The 23,294-nt window shown below is 38.2% G+C and overlaps 1 protein-coding gene across 7 annotated transcripts in view; it reads left to right on the top strand.

The window, feature by feature from the left end:
• Window positions 1-23,294, top strand: part of cep192 (centrosomal protein 192) — a 187,988-nt gene that overhangs the window by 36,438 nt on the left and 128,256 nt on the right. For 5 of the 7 annotated variants that reach the window (XM_059976688.1, XM_059976683.1, XM_059976673.1 and 2 more), the window contains exons 6-14: window positions 15-162; window positions 1,612-1,742; window positions 9,393-9,464; window positions 10,547-10,696; window positions 14,231-14,378; window positions 15,307-15,581; window positions 18,058-18,442; window positions 20,434-20,583; window positions 20,666-20,730. In XM_059976688.1, coding sequence (XP_059832671.1) covers window positions 15-162; window positions 1,612-1,742; window positions 9,393-9,464; window positions 10,547-10,696; window positions 14,231-14,378; window positions 15,307-15,581; window positions 18,058-18,442; window positions 20,434-20,583; window positions 20,666-20,730 — 1,524 coding nt within the window. Of the gene's footprint in view, window positions 1-14; window positions 163-1,611; window positions 1,743-9,392; window positions 9,465-10,546; window positions 10,697-14,230; window positions 14,379-15,306; window positions 15,582-18,057; window positions 18,443-20,433; window positions 20,584-20,665; window positions 20,731-23,294 lie in introns of those variants that run through there. The other 2 variants (XM_059976704.1, XM_059976713.1) reach the window with 2 other exon arrangements.

Below are 23,294 nucleotides of genomic sequence, written 5' to 3'. Positions count from 1 at the left end.
GTTTAAACCACCAGATTTCTACCATCAAGGACTCTGAAAATTATCCTGCCTCAAGAGGAGCAGAGGAGGAACTTGGCCCAAGGCGACATAGTGACAGCCTTGCTAGTTTGTTAGAGGATGAAAAGCTCTTGTCTCTGGCAAGTTTGGAAGAACAGTCTACAGGTATAGTGCATAAAGATGTTACCCTTGCCTTATAGTAACAGTACTGTAACTGAGCTGTAATATGTGAAATATGCATCATAAATTTTAAAAATGATGGTTGGTCATTGTGGGTTTGGTAAACTTTTCATTGCAGCATAAATTTAAATGTTTCATATTTGAGAAGAATCCAATTTTTAGTGTTTCATTTACAGTAAAACTGGTAATCTGGCATACTTGGGTCTTGACGATGTCAGATGAGCAGATTTTCTAGACGATTGGATTTGATGGGTATTAATACCCCAACACAGTTTTAGTTTGTGTTGTTTCTTAAGTTTGCACAGTAGTATAATAAACTTTACAGTGAGTCTGGTGAGTTTAAAGAGAATGCAGGAAATAGAACCCAATGCCAGATACCAAACCACTGGCACTCTGAACAATCAAATACTAGATTATTGGAGTTTTACTGTTTTCTTTCCCTTTTGACTTTTTTTCTGCTTTTGTTAGTGCAATTTGTTTTTAGTCTGTTATTTTGTGTTTTTTTAACAAATTTTGGTTAGTTCATTCTGGATTAATAACTCAAAAAATAAGGCTGTTATCTTCACCTTCCTTAAATACAGTGGATTCTGGTTAATTGTGTCATTGGTTAATCAGGTCAGCCACTTATTTGGGTCAGTTCAAAAACTAATTGTAAATATTACCAGGTTTCCCTTAATTCATTTGGGGCACAGTGCCACTCAATTGGGGCAGGAGACTATTGTTGATCAGATCCTAACCAGTGTCAGTCTCATGCACTTGTGTAGCCGTTAGAAGCTACATCGTACTTAGAGCAAGCAATTTTTAAACAGCATCAGTTGCATGTGTTTGAATTCAAAAGGCAGTAATTTTTGTTAGTGATAGTGTGGTATGAGCAGTAAGACAATTCAGAAATCTTTTGCTCACTGTGGTTTCAAGCATTCAGGCTTGGAGATGCAAAAAAAAATGCCGGGAGTGAAAATGAAATGATTTCACTAATTCAGCAAGTTGGGAAAGACAGAAGTTGAAGGTAATGCCTATCATCTTGAATGTTGCAGTGGAAATGAAGATCTGGATGATGCAATCACCAAAAGCATTGGATGAAGGCAGTCCTTTATCTGCACTAGGTGTCTGTGCTGATTTTGTTTATTATGTACACCAGACAAATTCCTCTGTCAATTATGATTACAAACTTAACAGTTTTGAAGTACTGTAGTGCTATTGAAAGTGTTCTAATTTGTTCTGTATTTTATTTAAATATGGAATTTGTTAGTCAGTTAAATGGTAGCTTGTCTTTTAATACCTTTTTAACTATTTCCATGAAGCTTTGGCTAATTAGGTCAGCCACTTAATTGCGCCAAAATGTACTGGTCTTGGTGTGTCCCAATTAACCAGAATCTACCGGAATTCAGTTGTCTTAATTGATTGTGATTGATCTCACAATTATTATTCCAACAGATGATGAACTTGATGCAGATACATTGCAGGATGATAGACTGGAAGCTTATTTCAAGAAGTTTGTACCACCAGGAATGCAGAGGGGCCACACTGAAGGACAAGAGCTTCCTGAAGCCCATTCTGCAGTTCAGGTAATCAGTGTTTCAACAAGGGGTCACTGGGGAAAGCTCTGTAGTCAAACATGTACACCACACATCAGTGCCAAATGTTTCATCAAAAATAATAGGGCAAATAAAATTTAATTTGCTATTAATGTACTCTGAAGTAATGGAACAGCTACCTTATTCTGCACAGCATCATGAGCATTTGTCCCAAAAGGAGTTTTCTTTCCTGATTTGTTTCATTTTACTACTTTCTCTCAGCTTAAAGTTTGAATGATTATGGGCCTAAAATTTCTCTAGGTTATATTATGTACAAACTCCCAGTAGTTTCTATCCTGATTTCACTAATGAAAACATTTCCCTTGGAATTCATTTGTTTATCATATTCTCTTTTTTTAAAAAAAAAGTCACAAAAGTTAATAGTTATTGCTCATTTTTCTTCTAATTGCTGGACCTAAATTAGGGGTTAATTTAATTATGTCTAATAATAGAAATACCTTTACAGAGTTTTGCAGCACAGGGACTTTTACAGACAGGTTCATTCATGCTGAACAAGGTTAATATCTAAAGCTAGTCCCATTTTCTTGTATTTGGCCTGAATCTTCCACATCTGTACTATCCCATTTTCCTGCCTGTCTCCTTTAATATATTGACAGTTTTACAATCAGTATTTATTTGATTAAGATGCTACCTTTTTTCCCCACACTGGTAATCCTTGGTAAATGTATTGAGTTCAGGAAGTGGAAAACAATTTATCATTGACTTAAGTATAGCCTTGGACAAGAGCAAGAAGAGCCATCCTTCTGTAATTTCTGACTGAAGAAGGATCAGAATCAGGTTTAATATCACTGATAATATGCCGTGAAATTTGTCTAGAGGTAGCAGCACTGTGCAACACATTTTTTTTTAAAAAAAAGTACTGCAAAAAAATCAAAAATAGTTAGGTACTGTTCAAGGGTTGGTTTTGTCCATTAAGAAATCTGATGGCAGAGAAGAGGAGCTCCTAAAATGTTGAGTATGTTTCACAGGTGTCTTTACCTCCTCTCTGATGGTAATATTAAGAGAAAAGCATATCCTGGGTGATAACTTTGCCGTGGATGGGCCCAAGCCTGGCTGCGAAAGGAGGAGGAGGGTTGGGCATGGGGCTAACTATCCCATCTTATTAAAAACCCAACACCAAAAAAGCGCCAACAGAAGCTCCAAAGAACTACTCACTGGGAGAGGAGGAATTTTCGATGGACTACATCCTGAAAGACTAAAAATTTGGCCACAGGTAGAGGACGAAGGCAAGCTGGGCTTATGCCCCAGTAGGAATAATGGATTAAAGATGATGTTCTGGGTGATGGGGGGGGGGTGAGGGTGTGGTCCTTAATGATGGATGTTGCCTTTTTGAGGCCTCGCCTTTTGAAGATGTCCTTGATGCTGGGGAGACTAGTACCCATACTGTGTTACATATCCCTTAACTGGGTGTCTTACCAGCAAAGATAGAAGATAGAAGTGTCCGTTGGAGTCTGGTGATGCTATTTTCAACAGTATTTATTTGTAAAAATATACAAAACAGTATCAATGCAAATATACAGATAATATACGTTAGCAATACTAAACCTAAAAGCGCGGGTATAATAATAATAACAAAACAAGCTCTATCGTTGTCTAGGGGATAATGAATTGTCAGATGGAAATATAAAGTTCAGTTCGGTTCATGCAGGCTGTGGTAGTTGTCAGTCGATGTGTTGCAATTGTTGGGGAGAGAGACGAGAGAAAGAGAGCGCACAAACAGTAACAGCTATGGTCTTTGCCAACCTTCCTTTACGATTTCGATCCGTCAATGTGTCATTGTTGTGGCCATTCAAGTGTGACCCCTCTGTCCTTTAGCTAGACCGTTCTTCCGTGGTGGACTCGTCACCCAGGCAAGGGTGGACACACACACAAGCCCCCACCGGTCTCGCTATAAACACTGTGAGTTAAAATTTACCGACCCTTCATTCAGTCTCCGATGTCCCACACTGTCTTGTGGGTTTCTGCTGCTCACTAGTGTTTCTCCTGGTGAGTCTGAGGGGTGTTACCCCAGACCTCACTTCTATCCCCACTCACGGGGTCTCAGGTGTCAATCAGGTTGGGATGATGTAACCCATCAAACCAGCCCACTCTGGTTGTCCCCTGAGGGGTTTCAATGAATAGAACAGTACCAAGTAAACAATCCTTCTCCAAAAGACAATAGCAGTAAATCTCCTCTTTTGTCACTAGGAGACGATCCACCCTGGGTAACTCTTAGCTGTGTCTCTCTCTCATTAACTTTCATAAGCTGTTATCAATAACAACTGCCCTGGCAGATTTCCTTTGTCTCTCTTACTTCCTTGATAACAGCATCGAAATAGTAGTGATTTGCGATTCTCCAAAAGGCGGGGGGTGCATGGGCGACTCTGCACCCGTCTGCTCATCAGAGTTGTTCATCCTTCGTAACAACTGGAACTGGCTAAGTTGATAACCGTCTGCAATTTTATCCAATCCTGTGAAATGGCCCCTCAATACCCGACGGTGATACAACTAGTTAGAATACTCTCCATGGTACATCTTTAGAAATTTGCTAGAATTTTAGTAACATTCTTGAAAATCATAATGAAATATAGTCGCTGATATCATCTTTATAATTGCATCAATATGTTGGGCCCAGGATCTTCAGCAATGTTTGCATCCAGGAACTTAAAACTTCTCACCCTTTGCACTGCTGACCCCTCAATGAAGACTAATCTGTGACTTCCCTTGACCTCTCTAAGGTTATGGATGCTTCAGCCTTCCTTTTGGTTTAACTTTTTAAGTGCTCAGTACAAATTGCAACTGATAGAGTAAACTGCCAATTATACAACTAGTTGTCAAAACTGTTTTCAATTCATCAGATGGTATAGCTGTTAATACTGTGAGCATCGCCTTTTTATATATAGCATATAATGTAATTTGTTGCATTATTTCTTACCGGTGCATGAGCTTCAGAACCACTAAGGTTTTTTTTGTCATTCAAGTCGCAGAGCACTTCATGGATAAAGGCTTAGTCTTTCTGTATGATTAAAAGATTTAATGTAAATAAACAAACCTTATATAATGGCAGTTTTCTACTGAGCAACAGCTGCTTGAGCTCTTAGGCTCTATGCCTGTTAAACACTCTAGCTTGGTTCTACAGAAAAAAAACTATATATAAACCAGTTCTAAGCTGGTTAATGATTCCCTGCCTGTTACAGCTTTTTTATGAGTGCCGATGTATGACAGCTGATTAAGCAACATCCTGGGTTTACCAGGTGTTAAAACATTGGTGATTCAATGCTCAGATGTGTCCTATTCACAAAAAATCAAAAGTATTTTCTTTTAAAACATTTTCTTTTTGAAGATTTAATATGAAAATGCAAACATTGGAGAAATTTGAACACATAACCAAATTAAGTTTTTAAAAAAATCTAATGCTTTCATGCTTGCAGTCAGTCTTTATTTGAATAGGTTCATTGAGCTTCCAATGACTTCAGCTGAATAATTTCTATTTTAACTGCTGCTGGGTTTCACAGCAAGTCCAGCAACAGCATAGAAAAACTTCTGCATTTGCACCCAGGGAAAGGGATAGTGGTATTTTGGAGCAGGGGTTGCCAATCTTGGGCCCATGGACTCCTTGTTTAATGGTATTGACCTATGGCATAAAAATGGTTGGGAGCCCTTGTTCTAGAGCATGTACATGGAGGAAGAGGTTGTGTAAGGTGTCTTGGAGCAATAAATGTGGATAATTCCCCAGGGCCTGATGAGATATTGCCAGGCTGCTGAGGGTGCAGATGACTGAGATTATCTGATTTTTGCATCTTCACTGACACGGATGAAATACCAGTTGGCAGGACGGTTGCAAATGTTAGTTCCTTTATTCAGGGACATCAGCAGGGATATGTCAGGTAACTAATAGGCCAGTGAGTCTTGCATTAGCCATAGGAAAGATTGAAACAAAATCTCAAGGTGTACAGGATTTATTTGGATTTGGAAAGACAGGAATTGATTAAGGATAGTCAGCATTGTTTTATTCATGAGAAATCATCTCTTTAATTAGATAAAATAGTTTTAAACAGTGTGATGAATGAAATTAAGAGCAATGTGATGAATGTTTCCAATTTCAGTGCTCTTGCACTGATCCACAATGTTGGAGCTTGTGAGATCCAAAACAAGTTGCAGTGGGATCTAGAGATGATACTAGGAGATGAAGAATAGTTGCAGAGGGTTGCTCTTTGTTTAGAAATCTGTAATCACTAGTGCAGTGCAAAATTTGGTTCTGGGACCCTTGGTGTTTCTTTTATATATGTTAAGACTTGAACGCAAATGTAGGAAGTAAGTTTGTGATGACATTCATAGTGAGAAAGATCGCCTTGAGCTCCAGCATGATTCTAGTCGTAGAGCACTACAGCATAAACAGGCCCTCCAGCCCATTTATTCTTTGCCCAACTGTTATTCTGTCTAGTCCCATTGACCCACAACTGAAAACTACCCCTCCCAACTATGTTGATATACAAACATCTTTTAAGTTTTGCAGTTGAATTAATTAGTTAGAAAAAGAATCTAGTGCTTTCCCGATGTATATGACAAACTCTTTTTGTCATTCCAGTTGGGTACAGGTATTGATTTTAACCAATGCTTTGATAGCAAACTTTGCCATCTTCATCAGGGATGATGCCTGGGCATGTTTAATCCGGTGGTATTTCATCCCTCCTGATTGGTTATTCCTCATCCAATCAGATATCTGCTGACCCACCTTGTTTACAATCAAAAATCCAATTGTTACGTAGAACAAGACCTTCTTTGTTAGAATTCTTTTCCTCTAGTTTTATTTCAATGGCCCCAAAAGCCATTGGCACAGCACAGTAGTTTTGCATTGTTGAAGTCAATCCTAAGGCCATTGCAAATACAGTGTTCTGCTACTGCCGATTCCTCTGGGTAACCCAAATGAATACACCACCTGTGCTGCTTGATGCCATTTTCTATTGTGTCCTGTCTGGCCGATTATACACTGCTCTACATTTACAAGGAATCCTGTATGTGCCATCTGCTGGGAATCCCAGGTCATCTTTGAGCTTCCGTGTGGGTTTGTGAATAATATTAATCTGGTATTTCTTCAGGATCCTTGCGATCCTTCCAGAAACCATATAAATATAGGGAAGACAGATGGTAGCGTTGGGCTCATCGTTGTTAGGTTGTTAGGTTAGGCTTTTCCGTTGTTTTAAGGGTCGATTGATTTGCTTAACCTTGTAGCTATTCTGTAGGAACATCATGTGTAATAATCTTATTTCCTCATGGAGACTGTCCGGGCCTGAAATAGTTTTACAAGGTTAATCAATGTAGAAAGGACTGCTCTACTTTGGGAGGTGTGATGTTAGTTGTTGTCCATAAGTCCATGTGATTGGGTTTCCGATTGACACTATGTCCAAGGCTATCATTTGGTTTTCATTGTATTAGAATGTCCAGGAATGGGAAGCAACCATTCTTTTCTATCTCTGTCGCAAATTTAATGTTTAGATGTATGCTGTTCAGATGATTGTAGAACTGTTCATGCCTGGAGTCCATGAAGCCACACTAAGCCACACATGTAGTCATTGATGTATCTGAAGAAGCATTTGCAGTGTAAGGGCGATTAACTCTGAGCCCTCTCCTCAAAGTCCTTCATGTAGAAATTAGCAATAGCTGGCAACAAGGGCAATCCCATAGCAACTTTGTCCATTTGTTCATAGTGGTTCCTCTTATAGAGGAAGTATGTGTGAGTAACTGGAATCTGATTTGTAAACAAGGTGGGACAGTGGAAACCTGATTGGATGAGGACTAACCAATCAGGAAGGATGGATGATGGGGGATAAATACCACTGAACTAGACGTGCCCAGGCATCATCCCTGATGAAGTTGGTAGAGTTTACCAACAAAACATTGGTTAAAATCGATATCTGTACCCAGCTGAAAGCCGAAGAAGAGTTTATCATCAGTTAGAAAGTTGGATAGACTAATGACAGAGGAAAATTTAATGCTGACATATTCCAAGTGATGCAAGTGTTAGACATGAACTGTACAGGATCTTAGAAAGTGTTGATAAACAGAGGTACCTTGGCATACAAGTACATAACTGCCTGAAAGCAGCAGCACAGTAGAAGGGGAAAATGCAGAATGCAAACTGGATGTTTGCCTTATCACCCGTGGCATAGAATGTAAACACATGGATGCCATGTTACAATTTTTAAGCCGTGTTTAGGCCATTCCTGATAATGTTGTGCTGGTTGCCACTGTATGGGGAAGATATGAAGAATATCCACAGGATGTTACCTGAATTGGGATTTCAATTATAAAGAGAGATTTGGATGGGCTTGAATTGTTTTTCGTGGAGCAGAGGAGCGACTTGATAAAGTATACAAAATTGAAGGAGATAGATGGGTTGATAGAATCTTTTTCCAATGGGGGGAAGTGGGGGGGGGGGGGGGTTAAATGTAGCATAGATATATGGTGAGAGTACAGTTGGCCCTCCTTATCCATGAGTTCTGCATGCGCAAATTCAACCAACCGTGAATTGAGAAAACCTGGAAGTACTCTTCCAGCACTTGTTGTTCGAGTGTGTACGGACTTTTTTTTCTTGTCATTATTCCCTAAACAATGCAGTATAACAATTATTTTACATAGCATTTACATTGTATTAGGTATTGTAAGTAATCTAGAGATGATTTAAAGTATATGGAAGGATCTGCGTGGGTTATTGTAGATCAGAATTGAAAAAAATCGGAAGTTCTCTTATTAAGTAAGTCGGAACAGGTACACCTGGCATTATTTAGCGTCAGTTAGTCAAACATTTGTCTTAGTATATAGTATATATTTTACCTTTCTATGCATATAAAACACTTAAGAACATATGTTTCAGTGCCAGGCTCGGGAACAGAAGTTCCCGAGTTCAATCCAGTGACAGACCGCTCCCGAGTGCGCTCTCCATCTGTGCCGGATTCATGTGGAGGATCAAAACCCCAAAACTCAATAATTAAACCACTGCGTTGCTTAGTAATAATTGTAGCGTTTTTTGGTATCCATGAGGGGTCCCGGAACCAATCCCTTGCTGATAAGGAGGGCCACCTGTAGATGTTTAGACCAGATCTAAGAAAGTGGTTGAAGCCTGTACTGCATTACCTGAGGAGGTGGTGGATGCAGGTTCTGTCAACATGCAAGAGGCATCTCGAGAAGCATTTGAATTTCCAAGGCATAGAAAGCTATGGACTGTGAAAGTAATTGGGACAAGTCTAACTAAGTACAGTGGTGGGTATGGACATGGTGAATTGAAGGGCCTGTAATACCTAATGACACCCGAGTACTCCGTCCTTGTGGCTCAAGGTTAATTCAGACAGCCGTAGGTAACTGCAAATAGGCTCTGATGTTTTGATTTGGCATTTCTACTGACATGTATTAGTTGATACATAACTGTGTTTTCTCTGACAATTTTGCTGTTTCATTACTTTTTTTCAAAGCACTCCAGATAAATTTACCCTGTCTTCTAAACTTAAAAGTGTGGAATGTATTGTTTGCTATTCATTTAATCTAGCCCTGCACTGCAAATAGATGTGTTTGAGGACATTTGTGATTATCTATTGCACAAAAGATGTTGGACTAAGAATTTTCCCTTTGTCTTTGCTGTTTTAGATTGAACATGAATTGGATTCCTATTTGAGAAAATTAGACCAAGATCCTTTGCAGCCGTTAGATTGTGATGAGGTAGGGAATACTGCAATTCAATAGTTCAATTCTTTTTGCAAGCTATTGCTGATTTTTTAAAAATTTGTAAGAACTTACTAAACTGCTAAACTAAGGCCATAACATTTTGAAAGAAAAGTAATTTAACTCTCATCAGTACAAATAGTGACAGACATGCATGTCAAAATTGTATATTTCCCTATACGATCATAAGTAATTCAAAAAATGAGCATGTACTCAATAAATATCTAATTCTATTATTTTCACTGTAATGGTTAGATCTGTACTTGCTGCCTGAAGAAGTTTGTTGCCAATGTCAAACCTGCTTGTTGGTGTATGGTAAACTGGCAATCCATTTAAAACCATGTAGGTGGTGGTTCTCATGCCTATTATCTTTAATTTGAACCCATTCAGGTAGGCTAAAAACGAGTCAAGGCTCAGAGCAAAACATCTGGGAACTCATTAATTTTATTAAAGCTAATGAGCATTGTTAATACAAATTACTGCAAATAACATAATGTAAAGTATTTTAAATATTAAATAATCATGAACTTGGATAATTTTCTCCCTGGTCAATTTTCAGTGCCAATTTGGGTTCTTGATGTCAAGTTCAATAATTCACTTTTTGCCTCAGAATTTGTCAACTTCAGCAATTTGATTATCTATATGTAATGTTATATCTGTTTTCCCATGTCCACAGACACTGCCTGATATGCTTGGGATTTTTAATACTCACCAGCTCTGCATTTCACAGCTTTAGCATAGCTTTTTATTTATTTTAGTCCCCAATTACTCTGATCGACAAACCAGATAGCTCTTAAACACTTCAGAATCACCCAGATAACTCTGGCTTCATCCAATCAAAATGTTGTTGTCCACAACCCTCTCTGCAACTGAAAATAACTTGTCTTATCATTTTCCCAGTTTTACCATCAGAAATACTGTTTCTTTCTGTAAATCCACATTTTCCAGCTTTATTTCTGATTTCCAGTTTCTGAAGTTTTCTGATTTACTATTTTTTATATATTGTTTTAGTATAATTCTGGCATTAGGAGTTTTTAAAATATTTGGTCATTTTAAAGGATTATTTGGCCATGTTACAGGATAACTTTCAGATCCCACTTGTTCGACAAGCAGCAACTGGAATGGATTCTGCACCATCAAGTGGTGAGGATACGGACGATGAGCTGGAGACTAATCAGCAACGCAGTACTTTGCCAAGCCAGTCAATGTCCTGTGCAGCAAGGGAGTTGGTATAGCTTTCCTTAGGTTTCTTTTTAGTGTTGGAGGGGTGGGGGTAGACGTATCATTCAATATATATGATATAACTATATAGCCACAGCAATTAGGAATTGATTTATTGTTACCCCATTTTATGTGAGAACATAATAAATAGCAGCTGTACAGTAGTCAGCCCTTCATACCTACACTGCATTTTTCAGACCACAGTTGACCTACTTGAGTGCCACTTGCTGGCTGTAACTCTATGCAGCTTGATTCTCTGAATGTAATCCAGTCTGAATACTGAATTTCTAAGAATTCTTTTAGAAGATTGAAAAGATTGTTTCACTCCTCTGTATAGAGGCTGTGTCAGCTGATTTCAGACGTCATACCCAAGGGAAAAATCAACTTCACATCTATCCTTTCAAACCTGTGATTATTTTGTAAACAGTAGATTCCGGTTAATTGGGACACATCAGGTCCGGTCCATTTTGGCCCAATTAAGCAACTGTCCAATTAGCTGAAATTTCATGGAAATAGTTTAAAAGTATTTTAAAAAAAAGACAAACTACCAATTAACAGAGTAACAGATTATGTATTTAAATGAAATACAGAACAAATTAAAAAACACTCAACACCACTACAGTGCTATAAACTGTATTAGTTTTTAATCATTATTGACAGAGGAATTGATCCAATATACGCTGCCATGTTCTTTTGGTTGATTGTAAATAAAGTTAGTGCAGACACCTAGTGCAGATAATTGGCTACCTTCATACAATGTTATCAATGATTGTATCCTCTAGATCTTCACTTTCATTGTAACCTTGAAGGTGATGGTAGAAACCTCAAATTCTTTGTAGTTTTTAACTTGTTGAAGTAGTGATATTGTTTGATTTTTCACTCCTGGCCATCTCTGGCATAATCAAGCCTGAATACTTGAAACCGCAGTGAAGAAAATAGTTCTGAACTGTCTTATTGTTTATTTCTGCCAGCTGTCAGTGACAAAAACATCATTGCTTTTTGAACATAAATATGCGCAACTATGCTATTTAAAAACTTCACTCTAAGCAGGGTATAGTGTCTAACAGCCACCGAAGTGCAAGCATCTGACTCTAGTTAGAATTTGTTTGCTAACAGGCTCTTGTTCCAGTTAAGTGACTTCATGTCCCAAACAATTGAATGGAATAGTTGCTATTTACTTGGTTAGATTTTGTTCTTTAGGAGTTGTCCAAAATAAGTGGCTGCTCTGATTGAGTGATGGCCCAATTAACCGGAATTCAATATTTTAATGAGATCTTCTTTCAATTAAAACTAGATATGACTGTAAACTGTTTAAATTATCATGGTAAACTCAGCACCTCATGAATCTGAACTTGCACTGCATACTTTCCATTTCAATTCTCTGCTTTTTAGAAGGGTGATCAAATGTATTTGCTTTTCTAGATACAGCATTGCCAGGCCCTTTGTAGCTGTTCATTCTTGCACACAATATTCTCTTAGTCAGAGGTGATCTATCTCACATGGAACAATGTCCCTTGAAAATGATTGGGGTAAAAGTACAGTTGATACTGTCATCCTGCTTTAGACAACTGATATTAAGAAAGGAAAGATTAATTTCATGACATATGAGCATAGTAATGTTCTTGGTTGGTTTCCTTGTATCCTGGTTAGTGATAAAGTGAGATGGATATAAATTCACACAGAAGATGTCACACAGAAGTGACCAGAAGCCTAAGTGTTTGTTGTGTCTGTGAACTGAGTCACCTAAGAGACACTGAAACTGGTTAATACAAACGGCCTTTATTCATCACGACATGCAGGCATTCCCCTGGAGACCCAGTACAGAGTGTCAAATTCTCAAGAACAAATTTGTTCTTAAGCTTTTATACACTAAGAACAAATTCAATACTGTCAATGATAATATTTACTTTAATATTTTGAATCTGGCAGTGACAGTGCTTCCAATGACTTGTGTATGTACAATGGGGAAACAGTTCTGAATGTTCATACACCTTTAATGAGACAAACTAATCCTTGAGTATGATTTAAATGTTTGAGGACAAAGAACCCAGAACACCCAAAGCTATTGTTAAGTGTTGATTCTTTGAGGGCACGGATACCCCAATTAGTGGAAAAAGCATATGCTTGTGACTGTTAGCTGTGTTAAGTGACAACATCAGTCTGGTCTACAAGTTCCTTGAACTTGGTAACAATGTTGCAAAATAATTAGGCCACTGTTGCCTAGTTTGATGTAGGCTATTTAATATGCTTTTTTTTTTACTTGCATTTGGCTGATGCATTTGAAAACTTCATGGTTTTCAAATGCTGCAAGGCTGTGTGCTTAGCCCCTGCTCTATTTGTTTTATACTTAGGACCATAAGACTAACTATTGGTCCAGTGCCATGTTTAAGTTTGCTGACGACACCACTGTTGTTGCCCAAATTAAAGGTGGTGATGAATCAGTATATAGGAGGGAAATTGAAAATCTGGTCGAATGGTGGCACAACAATCTCTCACTCAATGTCAGAGAGCTGATTATTGACCACAGGAAAAAGAACTGGGAAGTCCACGAGCCAGTTCTCGTTAGGGTATTAGAGGTGGAGAGGGTAACTTTAAATTCCTTGATGTTTTTATTTCGGAGGATCTGCCCTGTGATCAGCACGTAAAGTGCCATTACAAAGAAGGCATGGCAGTGCTTCTATTTTTTTTTAAGAAGTTTACGCAGATTTGGCATGTCATCTAAAATCCTGAAAACTTCTGTGGAGGCACAATGGCGAGTATACTGATTGGTTGCATCATGGCCTGGGATGGAAACACAAATGCCTAAGAATGGAAAAGCCTACAAAATATAGTGGCTACAGCCCCGTCCATAGCAGGAAGCACATTGAGGACATCTACAAGGATTGTTGCCACAAGAAGGCAGCATCTATCATCATGGAGCACCACCATCCAGGTCATGGTCTCTTATTGTTGTCATCACAGAAGTATGGGATCCTTGGGTCCCACACCACCAGGTTCAGGAATAATTATTACCTTTTCAACCATCAGGCTCCTGAGCCAGTGTAGATAACTTCACTCATCACTGAATTGATTCTACTTTGAAGACTCACTTTCAAGGATTCTGTAATTCATGTTCTCTGAATTATCTATTTATTTATTTATTTTTATTTGCCTTTCTTTATACTTGCGCAGTTTGTCTTTTGCAGATTGTTTTTTTTTTACTGATTCTACTTTCCTTCCATGAATGCCTGCAAGAAAATGAATCTCAGGGTAGTGTGTGATGACGAAAACCTACTTTTGATAATTTTACTTTGAACTTTTCTGTGGGCCAGTAGCCTATGTTCTGTAAGCAGTGTGGTTTGTTTACAAAGCTGTCTTTTCAACTTCAAATAGTTTACTACTTGCAATTTACATTTGAACTGAAGACTTGTTCTTGTTTGAATTAATGCTTGTTATAGTTCACATCATTCTATAATTCCTGAATCTCCAACATTGTTCATTAGAAAAGTCTAGGAATATTGAAAATATAACGTGAACCTGCTGTGAATGAATTTCCGTTTCAGCCAGGAGAGAGCAATCAACCCATCTTCCGGCCGGGTTTGGAAGGCGGTAGTTCTGATGAGTCCATTGGACCACTTGATGAGCTAAGTGAGGTTGGATTTGAATTCAAAAGATCAGTAGAGGGTCGGGTCATAAACTCACCAATTGTCGGTAAGCACAAAATTAAATATTACAGCAAACAATGTTCTTTAAATTTAATTTTGATAGAATAATTGGGTATAGCTAAAATTGAAAGATTATTCTGAATTTGTTTATCCAACTTTTTTAAAAATATTATCGAAATGATTTCTGATTTTTCATATGTCTATTTTGAGATTTTTATTAAAAAGTTGACATATGATCAGCACTACAGTCTTGGAGTTGGCTTATTTAATTAAGTCAATTATATTTGAAAACCTGAGATTGCAGATAATTAAAGAAAAATTTCAATTTCCATTTGAACTGGGGAGCATGCTTTAATTTGTAGCACTTCGGGCATGCAAGATAACATGACATTTGTCTGTCTTGTTTAATGGAAAGCATGGTTCAATACTGTTTTGGGTTCAAGGTATGTTGCCTTGGTATCCCTTACAATTTGTTCTCACTGCACTTGGGTTTCACAGCTTGAATGGATGAAATGGAGATTGTTACACTTCCTTGACTGTGATTGATCTGATTTACTACCAAGAATAATACAGGTTGTTTTTATTTGCTCAACACATTTTGAAAACCACTCTTCAAAGATTCATGTCCTATTTGCCTCCCTGTTAGAGACCATGGTCAGAATTTATTTTGCTGCTATTCACTCTTGTATTTAAATGCATCTTGATTAAAGTGAATTCTATTGGCTGCCTTCTCCAATACCATGACCTAAATAAGTTGACTGCCATCTATATTGTGGATGAATCTCTCTTGAGCGTGACTACTTACCCATTGTATTTTTTCCTTCAACTTGCCACCTTATCTTCAAGTGTTAAAAGTAATTTCCCTTTATCTGTGATAGTTACTACATTGGATTTTAGTAATGATAGATGCAGTTAAGCTAATTTTAAAGTATGAACTTGTGATTATACTTTAAAAATGTGCGCTGATGTTTTAGGTGATGGAGGAGATGGTAGCAGTGGGAATGAAGAAGATGGAAATGGTGTGTCAGCTCGACAATCTGCAGCCTCCAATCGTTGGGAAAGTGAAATAGTCGACAGGAATATAGCTGGAGAAGAGGATGATAATATGATAAATGTATCTTCTAATAAAGTGATATTTAATAATTTCCAAGACCTTCGAATAGTGGATAGGAATATAACTGGGCAAGATCAAACATTTAATGCACTCCGTTTGCAAGCAAAGAGAGAATGTATCCCTGGCCAAAATGAGGTAAGAAAATAAGGTTAATATTGTCCCTTACTTGCAAAGCTTTATACTGCATCTGATGAGTTGAATTATGTTGATCAGTTGGTTTGGAATCATCAGTTTGTTGAACCATACCTTCCTGCATCTTTTAACTTTTATGCCTAAGTTTAAGTTAAATAGGCAATGGAAATCATGGCAGTTTTCCTGGAGTAGCAGTCAGCTTCTCCAATAGTAGTCGTGCAGAATAGTGAGAAATTTAATTTAGCAACTGCAAAGGTACCATACTGAGGGAAGAGCATGCATTTTTTTTTTCAGACTGAATATCCTCATGGCATTATGTGATATTTTATGGTTATGTTTTTGGTTACACAATTTTTGAGCTGCAGTTTTCAGTTTATCACTGATAATTAAAACATTTACAGAAAGTTATCCAAATGTGCTCTAAATCTTTTTTCCTCCTGCACCTAATAAAGTGGCCACTGAGTGTACATTTGTTGCTTCTGCTGCTGCAGCCCATCCTTTTCAAGGTTTGATGTGTTGTGTGTTCAAAGATGCACTTACGCACACCACTGTTATAATGCATGTTACCATCCTGTCAGCTTGAAACAGTCAGGCCATTCTCCTCTGACCTCTCATTAACAACAAGATGTTTTCACCCACAGAACTGCCACTCACTGAGTGTGTTTTCTTTTTCTCACTATTCTCTGGAGACTTGTATGTGAAAATCTCAGAAGACCAACAGTTTCTGATCACCCTGTTTGGCACCAATAATCATTCCGCAGTCAAAATCACTTGGATCACATTCCTTCCTTATTCTGATGTTTGGTTTGAACAACCACTGAACCTCTTGACCGTGTCTACATTGTTTTATGCATTGAGCTACTGTCACATGATTGGCTGATTAGATATTTGCACGAATAAACAGTTGTACCTATTAAATTGATTGTATGTAGTGTTCTTTTTTAAGCTTACTTAACGTTTATTTTACTGCTCACTTCTCTTCTTGAAGCTACCTTCAAGATTCTGCATTGCGAGAAGTATTTGTGTGTGTGTGTGTGTGTGTATATATAAATGTACAGGTGGCCCCAGTTTTTCAAACGTTCGCTTTACGACAGCTCGCTGTTATGAAAGATCTACATTAGTATCTGTTAACCAAAGAGGATTTTCGTTTTTACGAAAGAAAGACCCTCGCTTTATACGTGTGTTTACCCCGAGAAAGACTACCCTGACCGTGAAGCTTTGTGTGGGCAGTTGTGTGCGCAGGCGTGTACATGTGTAGGTGTGTGCATGTGCATGCATGTACATGCCAATTTTTGTTTTATCCAAATTGATTTTGGCTGTCTGTTTTCCCAATTCTGATAAATGAAACTACACTGTACATACAATATTTCTACTTTATATAGGCTTCATATTTATCATATAATTCCTGCTTTTACTATATGTCCATGTTATTTTAGGTTTTGTGTTAATTGGTATGATTTGGTAGGTTATCTTTTGGGTCTGGGAATGCTTAAAAATTTTTCCCATATAAATTAATGGCAATTGCTTCTTCGCTTTACGACATTTCGGCTTACAAATGGTTTCATGGGATGCTCTACCTTCGGATAACGGAGGAAACCTGTATGTATATTTATAAATTTTGGAAGATTTCTGTTTCCAGCCTCTGATTAGCAAATCACAAATTCCCTATTAGAAGTCCTCAATTTGTCAGACAATATAACACCATTACACCATTGAAGTGATCCAAAAGATCAACTGCATTTTCTCTGCAGTGACTTGGATATTTTCTTGTATCCATCTCCTGACTATGCTTCTCAATAAGCATATTGTTGTGTTCTTTTGTCCTTATGGTACAGTTCTTGCTCGGACACTGATTTACCAGCAGTTGGACTTTCCAGATAGAGGTGTACTTTTACTACAATCATTTGAACCACCATGACTGTGCACAGGTCTTCAAAAACAGATCTTTTAACTAATTATGTGACCTCTAAAACCAATTAACTGCACCAGTGATGATTTGGTGTGTTGTATTAAGGAGGGTGAATACTTCTGCAATGAATTATTTTGTGTTTTTATGTTTGCAGTTAATTTGGATCACTTTGTAGAGATCTGTTTTCACTTTGACATAAAAATTTTTTTGTTGATCAGTATGGAAAAAAAAGCAAATTAAATCCATGATTCAATGTTTTAAAACGATAAAACATGAAAACTTTCAAGGGGGTGAATACTTTTATGTTATAGTTTTCTATGTTTTGCACTGTAGTTCTAGTGCAAAAAATAACAAATTTCATGATGTATGCCAGTGATGATAAACCTGATTTTGATCACTGAAGTAACATTGTGGTAACCTTGATTTTGCTCTTTAGAGTTGGGAAGTCTTTAGTGTGTCCAATTGATTGTCTTATTTGCTGCAAGGTCTGGGGTATTTGGCAATTCATAATTTAATTACGAATCAAATATTTGTCTTGTATCAATAACAGCTATCTATTTTGTTCTACAGGATACTCTTGATTCTGGTTTGAATGATGGAATGAAACTGGATTCTGTATATTTTTGTTCTGGCGGCGGTAATACTACTGCACCTGATCAGTCACTTCATGTATCACAGATCATCTGCTCACCAAATTGTGACAACAGCTTGGGTCTTAGAGATGGACCTTGTGGGGTCGCAGCAGTAGAGCAGACAAATGTTAAAGAAAATGATGATGCTGACCAGACTTTGAATGGCGGTTCAGGCCCACCTCTGGCAGCTGTTTACTTATCCCCTGTGTATCCAGATGAAAGCACAGAAGAGATGTGGCAAGATTCCTCAAAAAGTAATTTATTTCTCAACCAGCAGAAAGCTGAGTACAACACTGAATGCTCCCAAACAGATGATAGCAAAGGTATTAATTGCATTTGTTGTTTCCAGAGAATGTGGCCTCAACTGTAGCTACCTGTTGCTTGTTTACTTCTGTGCTTTTTGCTATAGATAAAATTATGTTTGTAGCTGACAGCATTCTGTCAGATTTACCGTAACCACTTCAAAGTTTTCGGTCTGTGAATGTTGCATTTGGAGGATAATGTAGTAAATACATTTTGCCTGTAGCTGGTGCCACAGTTTTTAAATGGCACATATAAGTGTTCTCCAGCTTTTAATAATTTTTATATATGAACCTCTTTGGCTTCTAGCCCTAGTTATATCATGTATGTGTTCATGTGTAGCTTTCTGGCTCCATCTTCTGAACTTCATGGCTCCTATTTGTTAATTGCATACTGACAGTTAATGTTCGTTTACATATTACGCAAAGGAATAATTTTATACATTGGATGCAAAGGAGAAGTCCTATTACAGATTACTGAGAAAGGCCATACTCAACCAGAGGACTCTTCATTTACTCTTGGCATCAAAGGATTTTTTTAAAACTCTGTTCATGCTCCTTTCAAGCTCCCTTTAAAGTAAAAGAGATAAGACTATAAGATATAGGAACAGAAGTAGGCCATTTGGTCCATCGAGTCTGCTCTGACATTGAAACATTGGCTGATCTAATTCTTCCAGTCATCCCCACTCCCCTGCCTACTCCCCATTCCCTTTGATACCCTGGCTAATCAAGAACCTATCTACCTCTGCCTTAAATGCACCCAATAACTTAACCTTCACAGCCGCTTGTGGCAGCAAATTCCTTAGGTTTACCACCCTCTGACTAAAGTAGTTTCTCCGCATCTGTTCTAAATGGACATCCTTCAAGCCTGAAGTCGTGAAGATTTGCAAGACCAAAGATTTCCAAAAAGCACGTTAAGTGCTGCATAAAAAATTACTGTGGAAAGTTGAAACTCATGCTATCAGAGATAATACTTCAGTATGATGGTAGTTTGTTCAGGTGCAGTGGCCTCTTGGGGGCCAAGCAAAGGTTTTATTGTCTGTTTTTTAATGTTTTTATGATTGCAAGAAAATACTGGACATTAGGAACATCAGGTACTGGAGGTCTAATCTGTCAGTGAGTTGCTTGTTAGCAGAGTACCTGGAAGAGCTGGACTTGATGTGGAACTTTACTGCCTGTTATAGCAAGGCATCCATCAGAGTTATAGCAAAAGCAGAAGGCGGTCTAACAGTGAGTGATTGTTTTGGACATATCTTTTGCAATTGCAAGATCCTGTTGGACATTGGTAATGTAAAGTCTTTTTCCTTTGCTTATTGGAGAGAGAAGATGCTGGGGAGCTGTGTGGCTTTGGTTGTAGCAAGACTAGGCCTCAAGCTGCATGCTTGCCTGTTATATCAGTCCAGGAGAGGAAACACTGGAGGCAGTGTAGCGTGGTGTTGATGCAGGGTTGAGGGTGGCCCCTCCTGTCAGTATTGCCATCCAGTGTTTGATCGGTGGAAGGACAAGCTGGATTGTGTGCGTGTGTACGTTCTTCTGCGAACTGTTGAGAACTGCTTGTTCTTGCTGATAACACCCATGCACCATCTGTTTACAGGACATGTCACTTGGGGACGGGCTTTTTTTTTTGTGTGACTGTTATATGGGCTATGTATGACTATTGATAATGTGTTTTGTACTTTGGTCCTGGATGAATGCTGTTTCATTTGATTATATTAATTGATTTTTATGTGTGGTTGAATGATAGTTCAACTTGAACTAAATTTAATAAGTTGTAAAAGCATGAACAGGTCTTTTAGAACTGGAACTGAAGATCAGGGCTATGGCTTCTGATGAGATCCAATTATCATGTGTGATCATATCAAGTGAGGAGAGTGTCCAATCCACTTATTTCTGTCAATTATTGAGGTTGAAGAGTTGGTCAAAGAAGGTTGTTCTTATCAAAAATTGTAATATTAAGTTGTAATATAAATTCAAAAAAGAATAATAAAAACAATGGGTACTTTTTTCTTTTATAGAAATAAAATCTGGTGTGGTTGAACAAAATGAAGGAGGGTGCTGGATGACTGATCTAGCTTATTATTGTTCACTGGATCAAGAACAGAGTCAGTTCAATCTTCCGACTGATCTGGCTAATAGTATTAAAGAAGAAGAATTTATAAGTGGTGGTAAGATTTCTGTCAATTAAAATACCTTTAAAGAAATAATTTTGAGAAGATTGTCATGATTTAATTTTGGTGTTTTCTACAGACAAAGCTGCTGCATTAATTGAAGAAGATCAAGAAGAATTTGAGGAAGAGCACAAGTTTATTCAGGTTTGCAAGAAGATTGTTGTTCTTTTGCAGCACATTCATGTAAACTCAGTTGTTGATGCCTTTAAGAACAAGTTAGGAATTGAAGACTTTGGGCTAACATTAAAAAAGTGACCAGAACAGCAGATAGTTGGTACTAAGAAAGCAAAACTCTTAACCTGTTGATAGCCATGGAGTACATGAGGTTTTCAGTGCTGTCAAGGGCACCTGCAGTCGAAATGCCCAAAGCTCCAACCTACACAGTGATATGAATGTAACTGATCTTCTCATGGATAGAGAGCCCATCAATATCCACTCAGAGGAACAGTATGAAGATATCAGGGTTGCACTCTATTATATAATTTTCCTCATCAAACTGTTGTTGTAAATCACTGTACCCAAGCCTGAATTCCTTCCTTACCCAGCTAGTCACTGCTTGCCATTTCGAGAGCCCCACATAGTGCAGTTACCTACCTGCCAGTCAATTTGGGAGATCTTAAACAAATTTTTTACATCTGTTTTTACTCGAAAGACAGACACAGGATCTGTACAATTGAGGTAAGAGTAGTGGCAACGTGGACCACATCTGGATGTGTCCCCTCTGATTGTGGGAGGCTCGTGCAGAAATTGCAGGGGCTCTGGCAGAGATATTTAAACATAGTTAGTCACAGGTGAGGTGGCAGAGACTGGAGGATTGTAGATTTTGTTCTGCTGCTTAAGAAAAACTCTAAAAATAAGTCGGGAAATTTGTAGGCCAGTGAGCCTATACTTATTGGAAAGTATTCTAAGGGACATGATTCAGTGCCTATAAAAAGTATTCATCCCCCCTCCCCCAGGAGGTTTTCCTGTTTTATTATTTTACAACTTTGAATCACAGTGCATTTAATTTGGTTTTTTTTGACACTGATCAACAGAAAGAAATTCTTTAGTGTCAAAGTGAAAGCAGATATATACAAAGTGATCTAAATTAACTAGAATATAAAACACAACAATTGACTATTCATATTTAGCCCCCTTTAATATGACACACCAAGTCATCACTGGTGCAGCTAATTGGTTTTAGAAATGACATAATTAGTTAAATGGAAATCTGTTTTTGGAGATGTGCAGTCAACTTGTTTCAACTGATTGTAGTACAACTGTACCTAGAAGGTCCAGCTGCTGGTGAGTCAGTATCATGGCAAAAACTGTATCACTAAGACAAAAGAACAAGCAACTCCACAAAAAAATGTATTGAAAAGCACAAGTCAGGAGATGGATACAAGAAAATTTCCAAGTCACTAAATATCCCTTGGAGTACGGTTAAGTCAATCATCAGGAAATAGCTGTAAATCTGCCTAGAGCAGGCTGTCCTCAAAACTGAGTGACCATGCCAGAAAGGGATGAGTGAGGGAAGCTACCAAAAAACCCAAGACAACTGTGGAGGAGTTGCAAGCTTCAATGGCGGAAATGGGAGAGACTGTGCATGCAACAATTGTTGCCTGGGGGTGCTTCACTGGTTGCAGCTTTATGGGAGAGTGGCAAAGAGAAAACCACTGTTGGGGGGGTGGGGGGCATGAAATTTCTGCTAGAGTTTGCCCAAAGACATGTGGGAGATTCTGAAGTCAGCTGAAAAGAGGTTCTATGGTTTGATGAAACCATTGAGCTTTTTGGCCATCAGACTAAACACTATGTTTAGCATAAGCCAAACACCGCACATCATCAAAAACTCACTTACCCCTACCATGAAGCATGGCAATGGCTGCATCATGCTGCAGCAGACCCTGGAAGGCTTGTGAAGGTAGAGGATAAAATGAATGCAGCAAAATACAGTGCAAAAGTTTGGGCACTCCTGGTCAAAATTTCTGTTACTTTGAATAGTTAAGTGAGTAGATGATGAACTGATCTCCAAAAGTCATAAAGTTAAAGATGCAACATTATTTTCAACATTTTAAGCAAGATTAGTGTATTATTTTTGTTTTGTACAATGTTAGAGTGGAAAAAAATGAAAGGAGCACCATGCAAAAGTTTGGGTACCCCAAGAGATTTGAGCACTCAGGTAATTTTTACCAAGGTCTCAGACCTTAATTAGTTTGTTAGGGCACTAGCTTGTTCACAGACATCGATAGATGATGCAAATTTCAAAGCTTTATGAATACCCTGACTGCTCAAACCTCGTCCCAACAATCAGCTGCCAGGGGCTCCTCTAAGCAGCTGCCTAGCACGCTGAAAGTTCCAGGTAGCCGTTTCCTTAGTTCGTAATGTAATTAAGAAATGGCAGTGAACAGGAACGATGGAGGTTAAGTTGAGGTCTGGAAGACCAAGAAAACTTTCCGAGAGAACCCGTAGGATTGCTAGAAAGGCAAATCAAAACCCCCCGTTTGACTGCAAAATACTTCCAGGAAGATTTAGCAGACTCTGGAGTGGTGGTGCACTGTTCTACTGTGCAGCAACACCTGCACAAATATGACCTTCATGGAAGAGTCATCAGAAGAAAACCTTCCCTGCGTCCTCACCACAAAATTCAGCGTCAGAAGTTTGCAAAGGAACATCTAAACAAGCCTGATGCATTTTGAAAACATGTCCTGTGGACTGATGAAGTTAAAATA

This window comes from Hypanus sabinus, chromosome 1 (assembly GCF_030144855.1).
Source record: "Hypanus sabinus isolate sHypSab1 chromosome 1, sHypSab1.hap1, whole genome shotgun sequence".
NCBI classification, from domain to species: Eukaryota; Metazoa; Chordata; class Chondrichthyes; order Myliobatiformes; family Dasyatidae; genus Hypanus; species Hypanus sabinus.
This window is presented reverse-complemented; position numbering and strand designations above follow the sequence as displayed.